Here is a 23744-nt window from a genome sequence, read left to right as displayed (position 1 = left end):
GATCCCCTAGCCTTTTGTTCAAAAATAACAATACTTAACCACTGTGTCACAACTTTCTATATGCAACAAATAGACATCAAATTACTTATAATGAATTTAAAAATACTTTGATTGGTTAAATAAAGGTCCACTCCTAAGTGTATTTCTTCTAGCATTTTATAAGAAAAAAAAACTTTGATTGGTTAAAAAAATTGCGCTTATTATAGTGCCATACGGAGTAAAAATTATCCGCTTTAGCAATTATGACCGTAGGAGCTCATACTACATTAGTAGTTTAGTACATTGAGTCATTGACACAGTCTAGTAGTATATTATGTACCATCAAAACCAACTAATGTTTTCAAAGCAATGACTTGTGAAAACTAATCTCTTGGACAAGTAGACAACATACAACAAACAAAAACACCTTGTTTGGTATAAAAAGGGAAAGTTAAAGAATCAAGCAAAACAAAAAGAGGTGGCAATGGAGTAACTTCTCCAACAATAAAAACTACCTTTTCTAAAACTGGAATACACCCTCTAAATTAACTAACAACACAAACCCAAAAGCAGATGTTTTTTTATAATAATCAACGAATCTTTTTTTTTAAATCCTAAATTAATTCACATAATCACGTTCGTACATTCTCGCTTCTTCACACCTTCTTTTGGATTCTTCCCTTTTCTCTCTCCTAAATGCTCACCACCTGTTCGATAAAATGTCTCAATGAACAAACACATCATTAAAATTGAACCCCATCAAATTCTCAGCATATTTTACCAAACTGATCAAAAACCATTTGATTTCAGCTAAAATCGTAAATAATGGGTTTTGTTTTAGGAATTGTTCTTGGTATTGCTTCTGGTATTGGATTGATCATGGCTATGGTGTATTATGAGAACATACGCGCCAAACGCCGCACCGATTTGGTCTCTTTCTCCCTCCTACCTATCTTAATGCAATCAAATTCAATTTATAATGTGTTCTTGTTGCCAAAGATCAAATTTTTGTTGTTGCTGTTTGATGGGTTTATGTTGCTGTGCATTAAAATTTTGATTTTGTTGCTTAAGGCTGCAACAGTGGCTGCTTTCTCTAGGATGACAGTGGAGGATGCTAGGAAGATATTCACACCTGAGCAATACCCACCATGGGTTATCTTTCCTCAAATGGAAAAGGTGGTTTAGATTGTTGCAATCTTCTTGTTTTGGAGAATTGAACATGCTTAAAATGGTAACAAATGAAATAATATTGGGTTCTGTTAAATTGCAGCTAAAATGGCTTAATACTCAGTTAGAGAAACTATGGCCTTATATTAATGAAGTAAGTTATTTCATCTTGCAATCATTGAAATTGGCCATAAAAGACTCATAACTATGTATTGTGATTGATTTGGAAATAATTGTGTGAGTTTTGGCTGTTTAATTAGGCAGCATCAGAGCTGATTAGGAGCACGGTGGAACCGATTCTTGAGCAATATAGACCTGTCATATTAGCCTCCATGACATTTAAGAAGCTGACTCTTGGAACTGTGGCCCCTCAGTTTACAGGTCAGTGTGCTGATTGCGAGTTTCTGAAACATCGGGTGCTGAATTGAAATTGGTATACAAAGTATTTTATCTCTTGATGAAAGTTTTTGTGGCATAAATTGGAGAATGTAATTGATTTTTGTTTATATTGTACACGTTTATTTAGTGAGGTAGTTATATTTTCTATCACTTGATGTGGTGTTTATTGAGAAGTAGTTGATTTGACACTTTGGAAAATTTAGCAATTAGCTGAAATTGAACCATTTTCAACTTTATTCAAGGATATATGAGATTTGTTTCTTCTTTAAATGATCATTATATTACTTTCTCTAGTGTTCTACCCACCAGAGGTTATGTCAGCTATGAGAATGATGATTAGCAATTGCCTGTAAGCTCTTAAATGCTGGAAGCTCTTGATATCGGAAATATTAGAACAAATCAACAGTGTTTTGACATTCAAGATATAATTCATGAACCATTATATGCTTCTTTGATTTATTATCATGTCCAATAAAGTAGATGCTGTTTAGCTTCTCTTGGCCCTAATTGTGGTCCTGATCATGATCAATGTTTTTCATGGTTGGGTTTTGAATGGTGATGTCTTGGCAGCACTCTTAATTAGAGTGCCTAAGCAGTATAATGCAAGCTCTGTTGCACAGTTGCCTAAATTTTAGGCTATGTGTGAGCTCAGTTTAATGGTTGAACTTCAGATCCTTTTAGTGTCATTATTTTAGGTTGTTACTAGGTAATATGACATGTTACTACTCTTATAGTTAAGTATCTAATGCTGATTTTTTTAAATTTTTTATTTTTAATTTTTTTTTTTTCTCAATGCGTGATGAATTGGGTTTTCAGGCATTTGCATTCTTGATAGTGAACCTGGGGAGATAGTCATGGAAATAGAGATGCAGTGGGATGGTAATCCAAACATTGTGCTTGATGTGAAAACTCATGTTGGTATTGCACTACCTATACAGGTACATTTGTAACCTTTTCAGTTCTTTGCTGTAGGAGTAGCCTTTACGATGATAATATGATGCGTTATATACTGAAGTACACTATATAATTGTACGAGCACAAGTTTTTTATACACCGAAATGCTCATGTATGAGCTTACATCCTCAATTGTCTCTCCTTCAAAACCCAAATTTATATCAAAGAAGAGTTAGGAACATAGGATAGCACGATTTAGAAAGTTTTGATCCAGTCATTGTGACCTTATTTTCACAGGTTAATTACTGTTTATTGAAATCTTCTGCATATCTTTTTTTCTAAATAATTCATATCTTCATAGTTTGGATTCTTTATTGTTTTGAATGGTTTCTCACTTGCTCATTGATGTTTTTATTCTTGATGTTCTTATTTAGATTAAAAATATAGGTTTTACTGGGCTCTTCAGGTTAATTTTCAAGCCTCTCGTGAACGAGTTTCCTTGTTTTGGCGCTGTATCTTATTCACTAAGAGAAAAGGTAGGGGTTTTTGTTTTGGATATCTATATATATATTATCTCTATTATTTTGTCTTTTCTGCGAGGACCTTTATCCTTATATGCCTTCCATTATAAATGGGAGATGATATATTGGCATCTTTATCAGAAAACTTACAAATGAGAAATGGATATTAGCATTTCAAAAAAGTTGACTTAAAGTTGAGCATTTTATTAGGTTCGTTGATTTTCTGTCAATTGACCCATCTGTTTGATTCAACGCAGAAAGACTTGGATTTTAAACTTAAAGTTATTGGTGGTGACATGTCCATGGTTCCAGGACTTTCTGATTCCATTGATGTAAGAAATTATTTTTTCTGTAAATAATGCTTCTTGTTGGTTTGTTGCAGATCTGTTGAATAGATCCTGCTATCTTTTGAAAATTGTGTAGCTTCAATGTTCTTTGTTATGGTTTTTGCTCAACTGAATCTCTTAGTCATGCATTGTTATGGTTTTTGGCGTGTTTAAAGTGTATTTATGGGAAGCCTATTCTTTTGGTAGAGCAAAATTAAGAGAAAATCGCTGTCAATTCATCAGCAATTTTATTGAACTGTGAGGTAGTGTGGGGTACATACGGCTTGGGGTTTAGGGTTACAGTTTCTTGGAATCCTGTCTTCATAAATTGTGTAATGCACTACCTGCATTATAACTTAATACAATAGAGGAGCATTGAGAGAAAGAGAGTTTTTTTGCCCTACATGTTTCCTGTTTAGTACTCTGTAGTATTAGTACCAATAGCAAAGTACAGTTGTTACCCTTTTGTTTGTCACTTCTTTAACTACCCTTTTTTGTGTGTTCGAGTCAAGCTACATTAGCTACGGTTTTGTTTACCACTTATTTAACTTGCCATCAGTAGTCTTTTTTTATAAAATGATCGCTATATTTCACACAGATGTTTTCCATAGGGCCACTAGGGGTCCTTGGGAATCATTTTTTCTATTTTATGGGTATAAGCTTTTGTATAGGACAGCCTTCCCAGATCATTCCAATTACAAGGGCTACGCTTGCGCGTTATTCTTGCTATTTCCATTGTCGTGTTTAGATCCTATCCTGTCACCATAATCCTGACTTTACCATTTCATTATCCCATGCCTCCCGCGAGGATCAGACAGTCAAACACTCAAGCCTAGAAGCACAAGCAGCACTGTGAAAATGGCTTAAGATTTTTAGTATTAGGCATGAACAGTTAAACTATTTCATAGCTTTTTTAAAAATAAAAAAATACTTCTCATTTTCCTTTTTTTTTTTGTGGGACAATGATATTGGCTTAGAGTTGTTTTCATTAGAGCTTGACTACAATCACATATTCACATAGCATGCATGTACCTTTAACTATGTCTAGAAATTTCAGTAAGATATTCTGTTCAATCCTTGTGATTAGAAGGTAAAAAAAATAAACAAAAAAAAATATAAAAACTCATTAGGCTGATCATAATTCTTTCTTTGTTGAAAACATTTTTAAACTCATTGTTTTTCTGTTCCCTAAAAGTTTCTTAATTTGATTGTTGTACATTATTGTATAGGATGTATCATGTATGTAAAGCCTTACACATTTACTTCTAAGCTACTGAGCCGTACAACCTGAAAATCTGGCTATAAATTTGCAGGAAATGATAAGAGATGCTATAGAAGACTCTATAACGTGGCCAGTTCGTAAGATAATACCAATCATACCTGGAGATTACAGGCAAGTGCTGTTTACTCTTAATGTTCTCTTTTGAAGGCTTCATCCTCATTTCCTTTTTCTTAAAAATAAATAGGTTAAAGAATAGAGCTTATGTCCGTAAAATTGTTCAAATGAACGCATCAATCGTTTATCTAGTGTCAATAGTAAAGTTCAAGAGACCTTAACTAAGGCGCTGCATATAAAATTGACTATGGACAGCCAAAAAATGTAACCATATTGAGATGATGACCGATTGAAAAAAAAAAGGCTTTGGAATGTTTATTTTTTTCAAACATAAATTGAATCTTTGGAGGGGAATTTGCTTTATTGAAAGCTGAGTTTGATGATAGTTTTGTGTGTGAACTTTTTCTCGTGCAGTGACTTGGAATTGAAGCCTCATGGAATATTAGAGGTGAAACTGGTGCAAGCTAAAGATCTGTCAAATAAAGATCTCATTGGGAAGTCTGATCCTTTTGCTTCCTTATTCATACGCCCATTACGTAACAGAACCAAAAAAAGTAAAACTATTGTAAGTTTGTGTTCTATTCTCTACTCTAGTTTCAAATGTTTTATTTTATCTTTGATGACTTTGTAGCATTTCTTCAGAGCAATCAACTAAATCCAATATGGAATGAGAGTTTTGACTTCGTAGTTGAGGATCCAGCCACGCAACATTTGACTGTTAGAGTCTATGATGATGAAGGTCTTCAGCCTCCTCAACTTATTGGCTGTGCACAAATACCAATTAATGTGCTTGAGCCTGGTAAAGTGAAAATTGAATGGTTGAATCTTGTCAAGGACCTGAAGGTTCAGAGGGATAAAAAAAATAGAGGTCAGGTAAGGAACCTGTCTCACAAATCTTTACTGATTTCCTTTCTATTAGGTTTTTGTAACTGAACAACGTAAAAAGTCAGAAAACTAATGGAAATGAAATTAAATTGTTTCCTGTAAGTAGGAGGTGAAAACAGAAGAGAGTGTTTGCTAAAATTTTTCAATGTTGTATCAAATTGCTTCTCCACATTTTTTGACATTGTGTTCAGCAACCCAATAGCTTGTGAACTTATTTATTTATTTTTAAATTATTGGTTTATCCTGCTCATATATTATCTATTATTTTCGGAGGTGCAAGTCAGTGAAATTTAGTTTCATTTTCTTATCTGATACTTAGATTTTTTTTTAAAAAAAAAATAAGGTAGCAGGATATAAAAGTATAATGAATGAGAATGATTGAACTACTTAAGAGTAGAGATATTGAAATCATCTGTTAGAAGTATATTGGTGATAGTATACAAGATTTGAAATACAAATGTTTCCTATTTTTGGTTCAATCCTCTCAATTCTTAGTTTCTTGCCTTCTTTTATAAACCTCGTGGTGAGGCTAATAAGAGAGAAGCTTGAGAAAGAGGAGACTTAATTTTCACTTGGCTTCTTTCGGAATGCAGGTGCATCTGGAGCTCTTATATTGTCCATTTGGCACTGAAAATCAGATTCTAAATCCTTTTTCCTCTATTGTGCCGCTGACGGATGTGGAAAGAGTCTTGAAAGACACAACTGAGGATGATGTCAGTGATATCGAAAGAAAAACCAGTGAAAAGAAGCATGAGGTCATCCTTCGAGGGGTGCTTTCTGTAACAGTAGTATCTGCAGAAAATTTGCCCGTTATGGATCTGACTGGAAAGTCTGATCCTTATGTGACTGTGTCACTGAAGAAAGCAGGAACAAAAATGAAAACTAGAGTATGTATTCATTATTGATCAGTGTTTGCATTATTGTGCCTTACTGCCTTAATTTATGGCTTGCAGTTGGACTTTTCTTCAGAAATTGCTGCATGCTTAACCAATTTCTCTATTCAATTGCAGGTTCTAAATGAAACTCTAAATCCTGTTTGGAACCAAACCTTTGACTTTGTTGTGGAGGATGCTTTGCACGAACTACTTATTTTTGAGGTGTATGATCATGACACAATCGGAAAGGTAAGTTCATTAGCCTGAAATTTACCGTTTCTTCTACTAGTCCACAAGTAGTTAATTACATTTATCATCAGGACATCAATGCAATGCTCTGTTGCCCAGTTGCTATCAAGTCTCAAGTACCTTATTCACACTGTTTCCAAATTACAGAGTATCGCTCTCTGGAAAATTCAAATAATTTATCTCTATCTAATATTGCAGAATTATATGGGAAGATGCATCATGACACTTACTAGAGTACTGCTGGAAGGGGATCTCTACGACATCTTTGATCTAGACGGAACAACATCCGGAAGGCTAGCCTTGCATCTGAAGTGGACTCCTCAGCCAATAATGAGGGATGTTTAAGTAGGAAAAGCACGACGCTGTGAAAGGAGTGCTCGAAAGGTACACAAATATCAAAACGTTTCCTCGACTTTCCTCCCTCATTTGAGCATATGACTAACAAAAAGTGCAAGCTCAGTTCAACTTCCGTGGAATATATGTTATGGTGAGACCAAGTGATTAAATTTCTGCATGATTCAGGTCATTCTTTGTGGTAAATGATATTTACTGCTATAGATGTAATGACCAGAGATATCAAAAGTTCAAACCCAAACACAGTAGATTATGTACATAGGATTTTTAGAGTTTTTGTTCAATTATTCTTCTGCTAAGGTGATCTGATTTCCACGTCATGTATAAAATTCGATCATATGAATATAAAGCATTAGTCATACAATGTGCTTTTTCATGCATTAATAAAAAAATACCCTTCCCCCACCACCCCGCCGCCAGTGCCAAATTCAGCCCCCTTTTGTTGGCCCTCCCACCACCCTTGTCATCACCCCTTCCACTTTCCCCCGAATCACCATCCCCTTCCCAATCCCCCTCATCTCTTTTGACTTTCACGATCTCTAATACAAATCTTTGACTATGTATATATTCAATATAATTTGAATCAAAATAATTTTAAAATTTTGAAATTTTGACGAATCTAACAACATCCAATATACTACGATTTTGATCTATATAATAATTATTTGGGCAAATTTTAGAAGGGATTTAAAATTGCTAAGAATTAATAAACACATACATAACTTTAAAACAATATTATCATTGAGTGTTTGATGATTTACATTGGAAGACGGCATTCATATTTATACTAAAATAAAACATTGGGAATCGTTGAAGCCTTGAAGGATCTTTATACTTGGCCTATAATAAAATAAGAAAACATGTTAAATCTAAAACTTGGGCATAAACCATATAGGAGAAGAATACTGAGAAATTATATCAGTTTTTATTATACCAGTGCTTTTATGATAAAATGGTTGAATTTTTTCGGTCGCCATGTCAAACATACCCATATCGTGGCCACGGACTTCTGTTTCGAACGACATTTTCCAATGATAAGTTTCATCATCAATGAAGTAGATAGTATTTTGGTGGCAATTAGGAGCCTTTGATATATGAAGAGCAATGGCAATATTATCACCAAGAAATAACAAATGTTCACCCAGATCCGTAACCTGCTTCCATGACTTAGTTGTGTTACCAACATATTTATAAACTTGGAAATCATAGGTACGATAGCAATCTCCGTTGGACCAACGCTTGGTAATCCTAGTACGTAGACGCCGCTCATCATATTTTAGACCACTCTTCCTATGGCGTAAGACAACAAGCAAATCGCCATCCAATTCCACAATGTACACACTTCCAACTGCTTCGAATTGCAAAATATCGATGAAAAATAAGGAAGTAAAAGTGTTTGGCTTAATGGGATGCTTATCAATATCTCAATATGCAAGTGATCCATCCATATACGTGATGACAATTTTCCCATCCCAATCCATGACATCCTTAACCTGGCACTTTGTGCTACATTCTGTTAGCACCGGAGTCCATTCCTGGTCTCCGGGCCGAGCCAACGCTAGATTGTGAAACGGCTTATGTATCACCATCACAAATAAGTCATCCTCAATGTTGAGTACCACAGCCTTTTCCACCAAAATTTTCAGCGTCCAATCTTTAACACGCTCTTTTCCACCTCTTTGAAGCATACGATAAGATTTTAACTTATTATCACCTTCATATTGAGGGTAATATGGCAAGGTGAGTAGGGATGGGAGGCTCAACTTAGCTTTAGTAATAGGATTAACCAACATAAATTCACGGTCTACGCCAAACGTAGCGATCCAGCCATATTTAGAACCCCAGCATCGTTTCCCAAAGAGTTGCGGGTTTTCCTTTTGTCTTCGCTTTCACTAGGCTCGGCTAACAACAACCAAGGTGTGGTTAACTTATTTTCAACCCACTCCGCTTTCACCATCGACGAAACATGTTTCCATGAATTGTACCGCAGAAAAACTAACAAAGTTATCAAATGAATTCAATTTCAGAGCTATTTCTCCGGGGATATCACAAGGCAACGTTGACCAATCACCCATCTCAGATTATAACATTAAACACAAAAAGCATATAGTTATATCAATTGTCTAACACAATGTTTACGCTTACTGTGAATTTGTGAATTTATTAGATTTTACCCTTGTTTCCTATTGTCACCTATTTATATCCTACCTCCGTTTCTTTTTAGTTGACACGTATTCCTTTTTAGGAAGTTTCTTTTTAGTTGACACGTTTCCTTTTTGGGTAAATTTTTTACCTTGCATTTACAAGCTACCCCACTTGCTTTTTCATTCTCTATCACTCTCTCCTCTCCTTAATATATGTGCCTAAATCAAACGCGTCAACTAAATAGAAACGGAGGAAGTAGGAGTCTAGGAGATGCCGAAACAAGAATATCTATGCAAAGACTTCTACATGGACTGGATAAGGAAACCCTAACTTATAATGTTTTGTTTTGCAGGCTCGATTTTTTTTTTTTTTTTTGGAATATTATCCTCCTTATTCAAATAAAAAATATTTTTTTTAAAAAAAAAAAAAATACTCTGATCTTTTTTATTACTTAAATTTTTACCATAATACAATTATTGAATATTATTATTCCTACGGTCCTACCATCCTACGTCGTCTTTTTTCATAATTTTTTAATAAAAAAATGGAGAGTACTTTGAACTATACACAAAACAAAGAATTGAATCACTAAAATAATAAGGGCTTACACATCAATATCATATCATTATACGGAGTACTTGGCAAGCTTTACAACCCATGTTGCAAATTACACGACAACCTAGATCATTCGTCCGTCCAGGTCCGATGTAGTAGGTAAGATTCCTGAAGCATATAAATACTGCTGCCCTCCTCAAAAATTTGAAACTGCCTTCTATATATTCATGTGCATCCCTCAATGTTTCAAGGTTTAACAGGAATGTGACAGTTGACATCAGTACCAAAATTGATACATCCCTATTTCAGCCTCCTCGTCTCCTGCGGCGCATGTTGCTAGCCCTAGAATACGATAGACAAGTATGTTTTTGAAGATTAGACCACCACATGTAAGGGCAGCAGGTAAAATACTTCATTATTTCACTACCTTGTGAAATGTTACTACTCTAATACTTCGTAAAATTGTGCAAAAACAATCAGAAAACCCAAAAGTCCAATCCAAAAAAAATAGGTCCATGAGTACATCAGAATAGACAATTGATTTCGGACGGAGTACCAAGTCCAACGATTCGTGTAACAAACCTAATTCGATATAAAATGCAATACTAATTTTAGTAATATACAATCAGAACTTTCACATGAAAAATGCTACAAGCTATGAAATCATCATAATGCAAACTTGAACATACTTTTGTAATATAAGAGAATTTTGTACTTATGTTCATTAGAAAAGATAATGTATCCCTCCCCAAATTCCCTCCTAACTACAACAAGACTTTTTTAATCACTGCATTGGAGATGTAAGCAAGAGTCCATAGACATTTACTAATAATTGCTTGCATCAAAAGATACATTTTTTTAGTTAACTAACTCCCAATATTGTAAAATGATTGCATTGAAAATTCCTAATTTGTTTCATACATTAATTTTAAAGTATTAAACCGATCATGGTTCAACTAACACAAATTATTTCAACTTTTAATAATTTGGGTATCGATTCCTGACATGCGAGTGTCAAATGCAGGTTGATACTTGCTGAATTCAGGTATCAAGTACCGAATTTTTACATACTGGGTATCCAAAGCCTATGCAGCAAATAGAAACACACTAGATTCAACAAACTATAAAAAAGATTAAAAGCATGAGTTTTCATACTCTATTATCCCATTGTTTTTTACCTACACAGACACGCTCACCCTTTTCTCAAAGTATGAAAGTTGACTACAGAATGAAAGACTAGAGGTGAGCAGCAACACATACCAGTATTGATTATGGAATACTGCAAAATCTGTTGGTATACTTTTCCCGTCGTCATTGCGATTCCAATGGTAAATTGCATGGGTTCTGTTTTGTATTTCCAGTGTGGAATGCCCATAACTGGCTTCTCGGAACGCAGAATAGTCAGGTTGTGGATCCCAGAACCTGTAAATTGAATAACCCTCAGATATACAGAATGATCATAAGGGAAGAAATCCAAGACGCAAAAATAACCATGATCAGGACTAGTGTCATTCTATATGTCCTGACTTTATTAAAAAAAAAAAAAAAAAAGTGGTGGGAAGCTCAGTCAGTTTGCATTAAGAAATAATGGAATTAGCCTACACAACTCTCTCTCTCTCTCTCTCTTTTTTTTTTTTTTTCTTTTTCTGAATAGTCAGAGGGGGTTGTTCAGGGCTATGGTAAGTTGCCATTTCCAGGTTTTTTTTTGTAAAATAAAAGCAAAACCTGTTCAGTACAGGATATTTTCGAGTAACAGAACTTTAACATGAACTACAAAAGAGTCCCCAGAAGCAACCACCATTGTGAAAAGCAGAAAGCATTAATTAAAGGAATCTCAAGCACAATTTATCATACTTACTTGGCAGCTAAACCTTCTCGATTTCCACCGTCTCCAACGGTTATGTAAACTGGAGCTGCTTTATCAGGTACAGGATACGGATCGCCATTTGTTACATTGAAGTGTATGTTAGACATTCGATACTGAAATCAACAATAAAAGAAAAAGCTTATGTGTTAGGGGATAGAAAAGAGAGGAAAAACTTGTGGGAAAAACACCCAAAGGTTTGAGAAAACCTTAGCAGGGGAAATAAGTAGAGTTTACAAAAACACGAGTTCAGTAAATATTAAAATAAACAACAAAGTATATATAGTATATAAAATCACGATACATCCTTGACATGCATCTTCTCCCTCCAATCCACCCTACCCAACACCATGTTTTCTCAATCCCAAAAGCACTCATATCACTCTCAATCTCCCTCTTCCAAGTTTTCTTAGGTCTTCCCCTGCCCCTCGCAACCCATCACTTTGCCACTCTTCAAGCCTCTTACTAGAGCCTCACTTGGTCTCTGATTTACATAGCCAAATCATCTTAAACTAATAATAAAAAGATTAAATATGGCTAGGTTACTACCTTAGTTTATTTTTAACACCATCGGATAGCCTATAAAGATAACAAACCATGCTTAACAGACAGATTGACAGAAACAAGGTGCAGAGCTGCATAACAGTTTTCCCTGCTTCCCCAAGTAGTTGTCAGCAATTTTGGGAAGCCTCACAAAGTTATCACTTGTGGTATTATTATTTCCGCCTTACAACAGTATCCCATACATTTTCTTATTTTACCTTGAGGGAATAGATTCTAACTGATTGTGACAATTAAATGGGAAAACTCCCATTGGAGTTAATAATGTTTAGCATGTCCAAAATTAGCAAGCCCAGGCCAAAAATTGACTGACCTACACATAGGGTTCCCCTCACCCCTGCCCCATGCTGACCCATCAACAAATTCCAGGCAAATGCCTACTGGGCATCAAGCACAGTAGTGGCTCTCATGGAATTGAACCATGGGCCATCGAAGTTGAAAAAAGGCAGGTGCATAGCCAGCAAACCAAACGTCTTTCATTAACGGACTGTAAATGATAAATTTTATCTGATCTATCTTATCCCACTTCAATCCTAAACCCAAAACAAAAGTTTCCAATGCCTAAAGTCAAGCCATGTAAGTTGAGCTGTATGAACCTCCCAACTTCAACAGTTTCAGTTTATTCATAGCAACTTCAAACCATATTGGAACGTCAGAGCATGTCTGATCAGATGTTTGACCAACCCATTCCCAAGTTTTATTATGGCTATAATTTATAGGTATCTCAGGTTTGTATGCTTATAATTAAAGAATTGTATGCTTTATATTCTTTACATAGCAAGGAAAGTTTAAAGTTCAATCTTAACATAGAACAATATAAGCAAGTAGGACATGAGCACTTTATGAAATCCCAGGAATAAAGGAAAAGAATACACATACTGATCTTTCATAAGCATGGACATGGCCAGCAAAGACAAAATCAACTCTGTACTGAACAAACCAGCTCTCAAACACAGAACGCATACTTTCACCCTCCATATAATGGGCTACATTACTGCTGTAAAGAGGGGCATGCATCAGAACAATAAGCCAAGGTGTTTTTTCTCTATTCACCCTTCGGAGTTCTTCTCTGAGCCACATCCATTGTGGAGTATATTTAACTGTTCAATATGAAGACAAAGTCATCAGCATGTGCAGAGTTTGGAGTCTGACAAAATCCAAGCATCACCCAAGGAATAGTCCATTGAAGTATTTAATGAACAGCAAATTGAAACAGTAAACCTAGTAGGAATATAGCTCTGCAAAATGTTGCAATACCTATTTTCCGGTCAGAAAAAACAGGTACGCCTTTAAAATAATTTATTCTTTCCATGAGAAGTTTAAAAAGTAATTAAACAAACAAAGCATTTAAGACTATATGAAAACAAAAGATAAAACAATAATATGAATATAATCATCAGAATCACAAACGGCTGGGTTTAAAACATGGAACATATATGATATTTCATCATTAGAAAATTGTATCACTTAACATAATATTTATAATATTGATTAAAATTTCACCTATTATTTCTGATATAGAATGAAAATATTAACACTGACTCCAACCCATTACAAAGCTTTAATGCTTCAAGAGTAATCTAAAGACCTAGATCAAAGACTACAAAAACAAACCACCTAATGTTCTATTCATCTTTGCATTTTCACTTTTTTCAAGTTGTTTTTTTTTTCTTTCTTTCTTTTCGGAAGGGTGGGGGGGGGGGGGGGGGGGTGAGATGCTAGCTCAACACAATCTTGAAAGCAATATATGAATTCTTCATGGATAACGGAATACCACTATATAATCAAATGCAAGAATCAGATCAAAACAATTCATAATAAACAGATCTGCATGAAAAGAATACAAGGAAGAAGAAATCACCAAATGGAGAATAACTGGATAGCACAATAATATGAGAAGATGCACGGCGAACAGAATACCAGAGAGGGCTACTGCTTTTGGAGGCGACATAGGGAGTAGGATATCTATGTAGGTAATTTTTGAACATAGTTAGTTCCCCCTGAAAAAATATAGCATAATATAAATTACAGAAAATATGGCAGTTAAATCTTATAAAGCAACACCAAACGGAAGCATAATATCAGCTAGCATGTACCTCTTGAAAATTACAAAGATAACAAGACACTTTACTCCGTATCCTAAATCTTGTCGCCAAACCAAATGTTGCAAATTAAAGAAATTGGAGGAAGTGTACAGCAGTACCAAGATTACCAACCAACCTCAAAGACACTAAAAAAGGACACAACCACAAAATATGTGCAGCTACAACGCCAATTCTACATCAACACCATTTTAATGTAAGACACACTTCAGTTGACAGACTGTATATCACTCATTTAAGCACCAAAGGCATTCATAGAAATTTACAAATCCCAGATATGGGATGTTGGAGATGGGCAACCGATAGAAATATTCTATTAACTCTTCTAGGAAAGTGGTCCCTCCCCTTGGCTCCATAGTCTTCTTTGGTATATTTAAAAAACTACTGGTATGTAATATAATTTCAGAAGAGAAATACAAAATCTCTTGCATACCCCCCCCCCCCCCCTCTCCCCCAACACAAAAATAAAATAGAATAAATTAGACACCTGATAAAATGTTGAGGCATCTGCAACCATAATCTTACCAAATCTGGCATATACTCTATCTCATGATTGCCAGCCGTCCAAATCCATGGTTGGTATGCGGCAATTGGCTCAATGAAGCGGCCCCAAGAATCCCACCTAACCCCAATATCATTGTACTTATATTGATCTGCGTAAGAAAGATCACCCACGAATAGTACAGTTTGTGCTCCAGTTTGCTTGTAATGCTGGAGAGTAGAAAGAGAATTGTATGTTTGACCTAAGTCACCTAATGCAGGAAAATGAGTAGGTATGAATTGCTCAATTATCCAGCTATATAGAGCTCAGAAAAAAGTGCATCAACAGGAAAAGAAAAAAAGCACCAAGACGGAATGGATGTTGCACAATACATCAGCTATCGCAACCACATATACACAAAAAGGTGAATTTATGTCACCAACTAATATCAAAGTTCTAATTGCCAGTCTACCAGTAACACTCAGAATTGTCAGGGATACTACGCTGAGTTTCTGGTAATGGAAATGTGTGAGAAAACGTATGCAATTGAAATCGATGTTATACTGTTCCAAACTTCCAAATGTGCTTGAATCGGCCATAAATCTAGCATTTTCATCACGTAAGAATGTAAGATACCTTAGAATACGCAATAGACTTATATTTACTTTCACCAAGATGTCTATTAGGCTCTATGCTACATACTTTATTTTCAGTTGTGGATGAACAACCCATCACATGTGTAGGAAACATCATACATTCACCACACTAATTAATAACCACACTATTGATACTCAGCAAGAATATAGCCTCTGCACTCAATCAATATTGTATGAATTATTGACTTGTATAGTATTTCTCAGCCTCATAGTGCTCATACAGAGCAGATGCATGATCTCATATGCTAACACAACATGTTCAAGGCTGAAAGATATATGGATCTGAAACAACCACAATTGCAATATTTGAATCTGAAAGCATGACAACTGCCAACAAAACCTAACCATGCATTATTAAACTTAATTTTCAGATGACACTTTCATAAGGGAATCGTAAGGAACAAGATAAAGTAAAAAAAAAAAAATCGAGTAAACTGAAGTACTGAACACAACCGCAGATGAAGCTTCCTATGTATAAATTCACAGTAGATTCTGACTAATCAGCCTCTGCCTAAGGATAAAATATTCATCCCACGACTTTCATTACAATACTTACCAATAATTCCAAAAGTATAAGGAGAATCGGGATGGATCCTTGGAGGTGTTTGAAACCAAAATTCTCGAGACAAGTCACTTGATCCAATCTTGTAATAGTATTTTGTACTATACTGTAATGTAAGGGTATGAAAAGAAGTAAGATTGTAAGATCTTAAAAGGGTAGAAAAGAATATTAGATGATAGCATATTAATATTTGATTAATTATATTACTTTAGCATCAGAAATATCCAGATTAATTAAGTATGATGTAGTTTTATCATGATATCATCTGTAATGAGATGAGAAAAATAGTAGCTGGCAAAACATTGAATACCGACTGAAAAAACTTAGTATACCATCAAAAAGTAATTAACATGATCTAAAACTCTAAGACAGCCTAGTATCTGAACATATCTAATGCCTATAAGACCACTCTCATTCATGGGCAAATAAAAAAAATGCCATTATCTCTCTACCCACTTTCTCACTCCTCTTTTCCACTTTTTCTTGTGGGCATTTTTTTTCTACAACTTCTCACACACTCATGGGCTAAGAAAAAACCCACACCATTCTCTCTCTTATTTTTTCTCTCTCCTAAAATATTACTATCATCACATTATTTATTTATTTTTCTTTTATTTTTTTGCTGATTTGGTACCATGGCCCACACTACTGTAGCAATTAGTTTTTGCCATTGCTATGGGCATTTGAAGATTTCCCCATGGGCATTTTTTCTGATGCTCATGAGTGGGAAGCCAAAATTTCATTGTTTTCATTAAAATTTCCTCATGGGCAAAAAAAATGCCCATGAGTGAGAGTGCTCTAACATGCTATAATTTTTAAAAGTGCAGCTATGTCAGATGAGAGTGCCGAGAAAACTAGACAACTATAGAAACTATTGAGTTGGGGAGCTTTACTTCATTCTTTTCCAATGTATAGAGATTATCAGGGTGTCTAGAGACAAAGTTCACTGATCACCCAAAGCATAAAAAATATCAAAAATCTAACAAATGTAGTTTGACAAACATAGCTACTCCTATGATGCACTTGTAAGAGTAATTGAGGAAGACTTGAATTTTAATCAATAACTTAAAGTGTTCAGCTTGAGTTGTCTAATATGGAAGTTAGAGAGATGCAATAACAGTATAACACAATGTCTAAATATATTAATTTAAAGGCGCTATCTGAATCATTATATCATACGCATATCAAATAGCCATTCGCCAGTAAAAGTACATACCTCAAGACCATCAAGAAGACAATAATGAATGTAACCAGAATTATATTTATAGAAAGTGTAGTTAGTCACAGTGCTTTCAACACTAAAGTTGTACTCCTTGGATTTTCCATATTGTAGTTTGCGAGGGCCTGGTTCATCAAGTGTAACCCATGAAATCATGACAGCCTTCCCATCATAATCTCCTTGGGTTATATGAACCTGTTTGTCATAGAATTTTTGCAAATAGATATTAGCACGAAGTTTCACTTTAATTTGAAAATTAAGGAATGTGTATGCATGTCAAGCACTACTAGCAAAAATGTTATAAGTATACAAATCAGCACAAAACTAATGATCACTTGTTCATCCTTGTTTCTCTTTCAGTGAGAGAAAGTACATAACGAAAGTGGGGATTGATAGGCCCTTTCAGAATGGTAACAGAAATCTTCTTTCACAGTCCTTTTAAATTTTAGCACCAAAATCGTGAATATAATACCCTTGAGGACAATTTGAAGATGCACGCAATGCCAGCTTCTCTACCATATTCAATATTTCTTTTTTTTTTTTGAGGAAATATTCAATATTTCTATTTACTGTAGTATTGAAGATAAATGTAGCACATAAATCATCTTAAATAATGATTCATGTTAGATTTTGAAAGGGTACGTATATATTATGCAGCTCAAGCATACGCGTTGTATAATTTATGAAATATGAGAAAGTTTTGAATGTTATTGAACAAGCTACAAACCTGCTGAGGAATATTGAAACCCTCTGGAACTGCAAAAACTTCATTATCAAGAGGGATGTCAACAGAGGGCCATTCTGATCGTATATAGGCGCTAGTTATCCCAGCATGCCCACTGCTCAAAGAACTCAATATCGTAGAAAACAACAATAAAAAATGAATGCGTAATCGCTTGGTCCTGAAAGCTACGAGCATTGATCCTCACAAAGCACTTCTTCCTCCTTCAAAATTGACGGTCCAAATAGAAAAATTAAGAAAATATGCAATATGCAGCCACAGGAGAACATGCCTTTATAAAACAGAAAAAGAATGGCAAGAAACCATGGCACACTGTGTACATCAGAAAGCAATTAAGAAAAATTACACCCAACAAATAGAGGTTGCAAACACCCTACAATCCCACAATTCACCCACTTTACTTCTATTACAAAGACACGTTCATTTTGCTCTTACAATAACACCCATAGTATCACCAGAAACATCAGATTTTTACTAACCCAAATACCAGCCCATCAAAGATGTAAAGCACCTTCTGGTTTTATCTAACACAAAAGGCATACACCATAAGGACCAGCAACATCAAATAGTAGAAAGAGAAGATGATTAATATCTTCCTTTTAGTAGCACATAATACACACATTTGGAGACAAGGATATACTTTATACTGCTATCAACTCTAAATCCCTATCCTTCATACGGACCTTTGTTCTTCCAAATTGAACAGCTTTATAAAAAGAATAACAGTACAAGTGAGCTGAAGTACTTTCAATCAAAATTCTCTGATGGACCCCTCTCTATCTCGAGGATTTTTTCTCAATGTTCCCAGATTGCCAGAACAAGCTATGCGCATTTGAAACCATAAAGTGTGAAATAGATGTATTTGTAAAGTTGATTAATGATAAATGCATGGAAAAAAAATGAATCAATGATGGGCTTCTCATAACAAATAATCCCAATACCCACTCTAGTCCCATTGCACACCAACAAAAATAAACCAATGGAATAACAAAGAAAATGCCTAGTAGATTAGCTTTGATAGGAATGGATAGGAAACAAAGGCAATAAATAATCCCTTTTCTCCTCTTTTTACCCCAAATAAGAGGAAATTCTGTATAAATCTCTCTAATATTATAACCACTCCAACCAATATCAGTCGTCAGAAGGGATGTTTTTCTGATTCTACACAGGCCAGACCCCCAAGGTGCTTCTAGTTAAATTGAAATTTGATAAAGAAGGGACTACTAAGAAGGAAGAAATGAAGGAAGTTTTCTCTCAGCACTAAGCCCTTTTCATTCCCTAGTGGTTGCCAGCTCTCAAGTCTTTCAAAGAAATTGATACTCTTGAGACATTTGGCTTTGGCAGTTGTGGAAGCCATAAAACTAGTTAAGGGCAGGTCATATGTTCCGCTTACTAGAAAATAGGACCCCCTTCCATTAGAACCGGGGTGCTTCTCTGTGCAAATCCTTCTCTAAGGAACTAACTCAAGGCTTTATCATACAGATTACAGTAACTAGTGATGAAAATAACCATTATAAGCTCCTATCACAGCTTCCATCTCACAAACCAACACTAATCAACAAATACATACCAAAAAAACTACAAATACAATTATGCGAAAAATGAATCTTCCTTACAAATATACATTCTTATAGCTAAAGTTACTCTATACTTCACTTATTTTGGTTCACAAGAAGAAAATTGAGCATAATCAATGTTTTACTAATATTACTCCAATATTGTCCAATACTCCTTGGCTATTTCCATTGTCTTTTAACACCGTAGAATTAAAAAAGTTATGTGTTTTAACTGCTCGACTTCTGTGGCAACCCTAACACTCTATTTACAATAAGACATTATCATTACATACCAACAATAGCTGATTTTTGCAAGAGTAGTTTTTACTGTATCACATTTTACACAAAATCCAACAAAAAAAAAAAAAAAAAAAAAAAAAGAAAAATTAAGAAACCCTAACATTTAACATAGATGATCAATTTGCATCTACATTCCTCACCAAAATTAATAATCAAGCACACAACTTTCTATTATTATGCATAGCATCAAGAAAACAACATACAATTTTCAAATTATGAAATTAAACACCCAAATCTGGAACGAATTGACAATACCCAGTTCAATTTGACAACTGAAATCAAATTACAGCATATGATAATATTACAGCAACAAAATTAATCGAAATTTGATCCAAAACATAAAGGGTTTTGAAGATCAAACAGTTACCTGGAAATTAAATCAAGAACAAATAATTGAATTTCGGGAATTTTCGAGAAAGTATGGTCAAATCGGAAATGGGACAAAGAACAATCAGAATGTTTGAGGTGAAAACACAGAAAAGTGAAGACTGTTAGCAGGAAGTTATCAGTAGGTAGGTAGGTAGGTAGGTAGCCTGGTAAGTGCGGGAAAAGGAACAAGCATCTTCCATTCCTCTGCATAAATAAACTCGAGTTTGACGTCGTTGACTATTGTAAAAATAAGTCAAAATATACTACATATTTTTTTTTTTTTCCTGGTAAAATGAAAAACCCTATTGAAAGTTGAAATGATACCCCTCTCATATGTTAAGTTAGCCCAACTTCATAGGCTTACGCTTGAGAGTTGAGGATGTAAAGGATCCCTTATTTCCAAGCAAATATAGATGGTAGTGGACTAGTGGGACTCGAACTTATGATTTTGAGTTCCCACCAGTTCTACCAAACTTGTTTGATAAGTATGATTGTACGAGGCGTTAGTTGTTCGACTGTTTCACGTTTGTTATAATGATGCGAAATAATAAAATGATATTTGGTCTTACATATTCACAATATGTCAATATGATTACCTAAAATGAGTATAATCGAATCCTATTTGAAATGGGACAAATGCTTTCAAATTAGTTATAAGAAGATTAATGGTTTATTATGTTTGTGTTAAGTCTTTGTGAAACAACCAGTGTAAATAAAAAGAGACCATAAAAGAATCTAAAGTCAAAAAGTGGAAAGTCCCTCTCTAGGGTAGTAAGTCCCGACTTAGGGTTTTGCGAGTGAGTGCTTGATTTCCATTCAATTTCATTCGATTTTCCATCAATTCTCATCAAAATTTCTGCTTGGTTGATTGCCCAATTGTGAGAATGGCTGACGACTTAGTAAAGGATTGGGAAAAGTTTAAACTGACAGAAGATGAAGGTGTGGTTCTAGGTGGAGACTATGTCGAGATTGTTAGTGATGATACAAAAACCAAATTAAATCTTACTTTGGTAGGAAAACTATGGACTGTAAAACCGTATAATGTCGAAGCGATGAAAAATACTCTGACCAATGTGTGGCGTCTAAAGGAGAAGTTTGCAGTTAGGGTTGTTGAGACAAATTTATTTGTCTTTCAGTTTTTCTGTGAAGAAGACAAGGATCGAGTGTTGGAAGGTAGGCCGTGGTTTTTCGATGAGAAGCTATTGCTATTGCAAGAGGTTCTAGGAGATGAACAACCCTCTGAAATTATTTTCAAGAATACTCCTATGTGGGTTCGCTTACTTGACGTTCCTTTGAACAAACGTTCATTGGAGGTGATGTATGATGTCAGGGAATTTCTTGGAGGATTTCTAGAAGCTGATGATGATGATCCTCTAGGGTGGGGTGATTGTTTGCGCATAAAAGTTTTGATAGATATTAATAAACCGCTAAGGAGGGGCTTGTTCCTAGCAACTGGAGGAAATCAATCTAGATGGATTGACTTGAAGTATGAACGTTTAGCCGATTTTTGCTTTTTCTGTGGTCGAATGGAGCACACCGAACGTGAGTGTCAATATAAAGAGCAGCAAGAAGGGGTGGAGGCAGAGACGGTCTTTCAATATGGACCATGGCTTCGAGCAACACCCAAGAAGAAAGTGAGAGTTGACATGGCTGAACGGGAGAAGGAAAGAGCTTGCATGGAAAAACTGAAAAATGCAGCAAAATTAAAGAAACCATCTTCTTACAATGATCCTGATGCTATCAGGTTAGGGCCTATTGGGGTAGCAAGGAAACTTGCTTTTACTACGCCACAAAATAAGGGAGATAAAAGTGAGAAGGGGAGTCCAAGAAAGAAAGAAGCTAAATTGCTGGCAATGCCAGATAGCAGTGGGACAAAACTTGTCTTGAGAGTAGTTGGGGATGCTGTGAGGGAGGATAGTTTGACTTCTTTATCTTCTAAAGCTCAATCTGCCCATGACTTGTTAAAACACGGGGAGGGGTGTGAGGAGATGACTTTGGCTGAGGGTGCTGATTTCCAGCAGCAGTCTTTTGGGGGGGTTACAAATGTCGAAAAAGTTCTGAGCAATGATGGTGGGGTAGGGAGTCAGAGTGGGAATGCTTCGGTGGAAAGGGGAATAGAGAGTGAGAAAAGAAAACTTAGGAACGTTAATATTTTTAAGGGAGACAGGGAGGGAAGTGGAGAAAAAGGGGATGTGCTAGCAGGTTCTAAAAGAGGGAGGATGGATGATGAGTTCGATGAAAATGTAATGTTGGTGGATGGTGAAGAAGCTGATGACATGAACAAGAAACGCAAGATGACTGCCTCAACTGTTAATGTGGCGGGCCCCACACCATGGGCTCTCGGTGACCAATGATTTACGTCCTTTCTTGGAATTGTCGAGGTTTGGGGAACACCTCAGCAGTTACGGCGCTGAAAAATGTAATCTTTCTTGAAAAACCCCATCTAGTTTTTTTGTCAGAGACTAGATTGAAAAGCAATGAAATGGAAAAAATAAAATCAAAGATGAAGTTCCATAACATGTTTGCTGTGAGTTGTAAGGGAGATGGCAGGAAAAGAAGTGGTGGTCTTGCTATTTTGTGGAAAAATGATTTTGATGTGGAGGTCAAATCATATTCTCAAAATCACATTGATACATGGATCAAATTGCCGAGTATTGAAGGATGGAGATTTACTGGTTTGTATGGATACCCCGAGGATGAAAATAAACATAAAACGGGGGCTTTACTGGAAGGCCTTCGTGGCAGTCAGAATGTTCCTTGGCTTTGTGGTGGAGATCTTAATTTAATGCTTATGTCGTCAGAAAAACAAGGAGGTAGTGATTTCTGTTTAGCCGAAGCTGACATTTTGAGACAGGCAATTGCAGTTTGTGAGCTTGAGGATATGGGCTTTGTTGGGCACCCTTTTACTTGGACGAATAATAGGGGGGGTGACCGAAACCTTCAGGAAAGGCTTGATCGTTATTTGGCAAACAGAGAATGGAGGGAGCTTTTCCCGGCTTCTTTTGTGTCACATCTCTCGAAGAGGAAGTCGGACCACCTCCCTATCTTGCTGTGTATGAGTGAGGGAAATGGGAAACAAAAAAAGAAGAAAAAAATAAAAAAATATAGATTTGAGGAAATGTGGCTAAGAGATGAAACGTGTGGTGATATTGTGAAGAATACGTGGGATGGAGGAGGAGATATCTGCTCAAAAATCGCTCATACTTCATTAAATTTGAGTGCTTGGAGTAGGAATAAGTTCGGTGATTTTGTGAAAGAATTGAAAGAATGTAGAGCTAGTATGGAGAGTCTAATGGCAGAGAACCAGACAGATGACATCATTGCTCAAATGCGTGCTCTTGATGACAGAATGGATGAGTTGGAGAGTAGGGAGGAGCTTTATTGGAGGCAACGAAGCAGACAAGAATGGTTAAAAGATGGGGACAAAAATACATCCTTTTTCCATACAAAAGCTAGTCAAAGGAAGACTCGGAACCACATTAAAAAAATAAAAGATGCTTCTGGTAACACCTATGAGGAGGAGGAGGAAATTTCGGAAGTGATGGTGAGGCATTTTGATGACCTTTTTTCGACTAGTGGTCTGGTGGAAGCCGAGAGTGTGCTTGAAAAAATTGATACGGCTGTGTCGATGGAACAATTTTCGGATC

The 23744-nt window shown here is 35.6% G+C and overlaps 3 protein-coding genes across 4 annotated transcripts; 1 reads left to right on the top strand and 2 right to left on the bottom strand.

Moving 5' to 3' along the window:
* Window positions 1-595: 595 nt before the first annotated feature.
* On the top strand, window positions 596-7349 carry LOC145593688 (synaptotagmin-5-like). The gene is made up of 13 exons (XM_081650007.1): window positions 596-909; window positions 1051-1155; window positions 1250-1300; window positions 1407-1527; window positions 2362-2483; window positions 2874-2975; window positions 3218-3292; window positions 4600-4679; window positions 5037-5187; window positions 5265-5495; window positions 6101-6394; window positions 6518-6631; window positions 6830-7349. The coding sequence occupies exons 1-13, from the start codon at window positions 805-807 to the stop codon at window positions 6974-6976; spliced, it is 1698 nt and encodes a 565-aa protein (XP_081506133.1). The 5' UTR covers window positions 596-804; the 3' UTR covers window positions 6977-7349.
* A 505-nt stretch (window positions 7350-7854) lies between these two features.
* Window positions 7855-8778, bottom strand: LOC145596055 (putative F-box protein At5g55150). Its single transcript, XM_081652486.1, has 2 exons — window positions 8479-8778; window positions 7855-8397 (listed from the first exon to the last, which is right to left on the bottom strand). The coding sequence occupies exons 1-2, from the start codon at window positions 8776-8778 to the stop codon at window positions 7855-7857; spliced, it is 843 nt and encodes a 280-aa protein (XP_081508612.1).
* Window positions 8779-9569: 791 nt separating this feature from the next.
* LOC145593639 (bifunctional purple acid phosphatase 26-like) lies at window positions 9570-20253 on the bottom strand. 2 transcript variants are annotated; one of them, XM_081649931.1, is made up of 10 exons: window positions 20096-20253; window positions 17858-18075; window positions 17128-17325; window positions 15906-16017; window positions 14738-14964; window positions 13972-14110; window positions 12990-13210; window positions 11544-11665; window positions 10946-11107; window positions 9570-10027 (listed from the first exon to the last, which is right to left on the bottom strand). In XM_081649931.1, exons 2-10 carry the CDS (start codon window positions 18047-18049, stop codon window positions 9991-9993), a joined length of 1410 nt encoding a protein of 469 aa, XP_081506057.1. In that variant the 5' UTR covers window positions 18050-18075; window positions 20096-20253; the 3' UTR covers window positions 9570-9990. The 2 variants fall into 2 exon arrangements, with proteins under 2 accessions (XP_081506057.1, XP_081506058.1); XM_081649932.1 differs by having other exon boundaries at window positions 14738-14865.
* Between the last annotated feature and the right edge of the window lie 3491 nt (window positions 20254-23744).

This window comes from Chenopodium album, chromosome 19, assembly GCF_948465745.1.
Source record: "Chenopodium album chromosome 19, dcCheAlbu1.1, whole genome shotgun sequence".
Classification (NCBI taxonomy): domain Eukaryota; kingdom Viridiplantae; phylum Streptophyta; class Magnoliopsida; order Caryophyllales; family Amaranthaceae; genus Chenopodium; species Chenopodium album.
This window is presented reverse-complemented; position numbering and strand designations above follow the sequence as displayed.

What these genes read in the sequence shown, in the direction of transcription:
- LOC145593688 (XM_081650007.1), top strand. Translation starts at nt 805, where the DNA reads ATGGGTTTTGTTTTAGGAATTGTTCTTGGTATTGCTTCTGGTATTGGA. An exon ending in ATAAAAAAAATAGAGGTCAG is followed by an intron (nt 5,496 to 6,100) that starts GTAAGGAACCTG and finishes TTCGGAATGCAG; the next exon opens with GTGCATCTGGAGCTCTTATA. An exon ending in GAACAAAAATGAAAACTAGA is followed by an intron (nt 6,395 to 6,517) that starts GTATGTATTCAT and finishes ATTCAATTGCAG; the next exon opens with GTTCTAAATGAAACTCTAAA.
- LOC145596055 (XM_081652486.1), bottom strand. Translation starts at nt 8,778, where the DNA reads ATGTTGGTTAATCCTATTACTAAAGCTAAGTTGAGCCTCCCATCCCTA. An exon ending in AATGTAGCACAAAGTGCCAG is followed by an intron (nt 8,398 to 8,478) that starts GTTAAGGATGTC and finishes GATATTGATAAG; the next exon opens with CATCCCATTAAGCCAAACAC.
- LOC145593639 (XM_081649931.1), bottom strand. Translation starts at nt 18,049, where the DNA reads ATGCTCGTAGCTTTCAGGACCAAGCGATTACGCATTCATTTTTTATTG. An exon ending in TTATACTTTTGGAATTATTG is followed by an intron (nt 14,965 to 15,905) that starts GTAAGTATTGTA and finishes TTCCTGCATTAG; the next exon opens with GTGACTTAGGTCAAACATAC. An exon ending in TCCATGCTTATGAAAGATCA is followed by an intron (nt 11,666 to 12,989) that starts GTATGTGTATTC and finishes TGTTGATTTCAG; the next exon opens with TATCGAATGTCTAACATACA.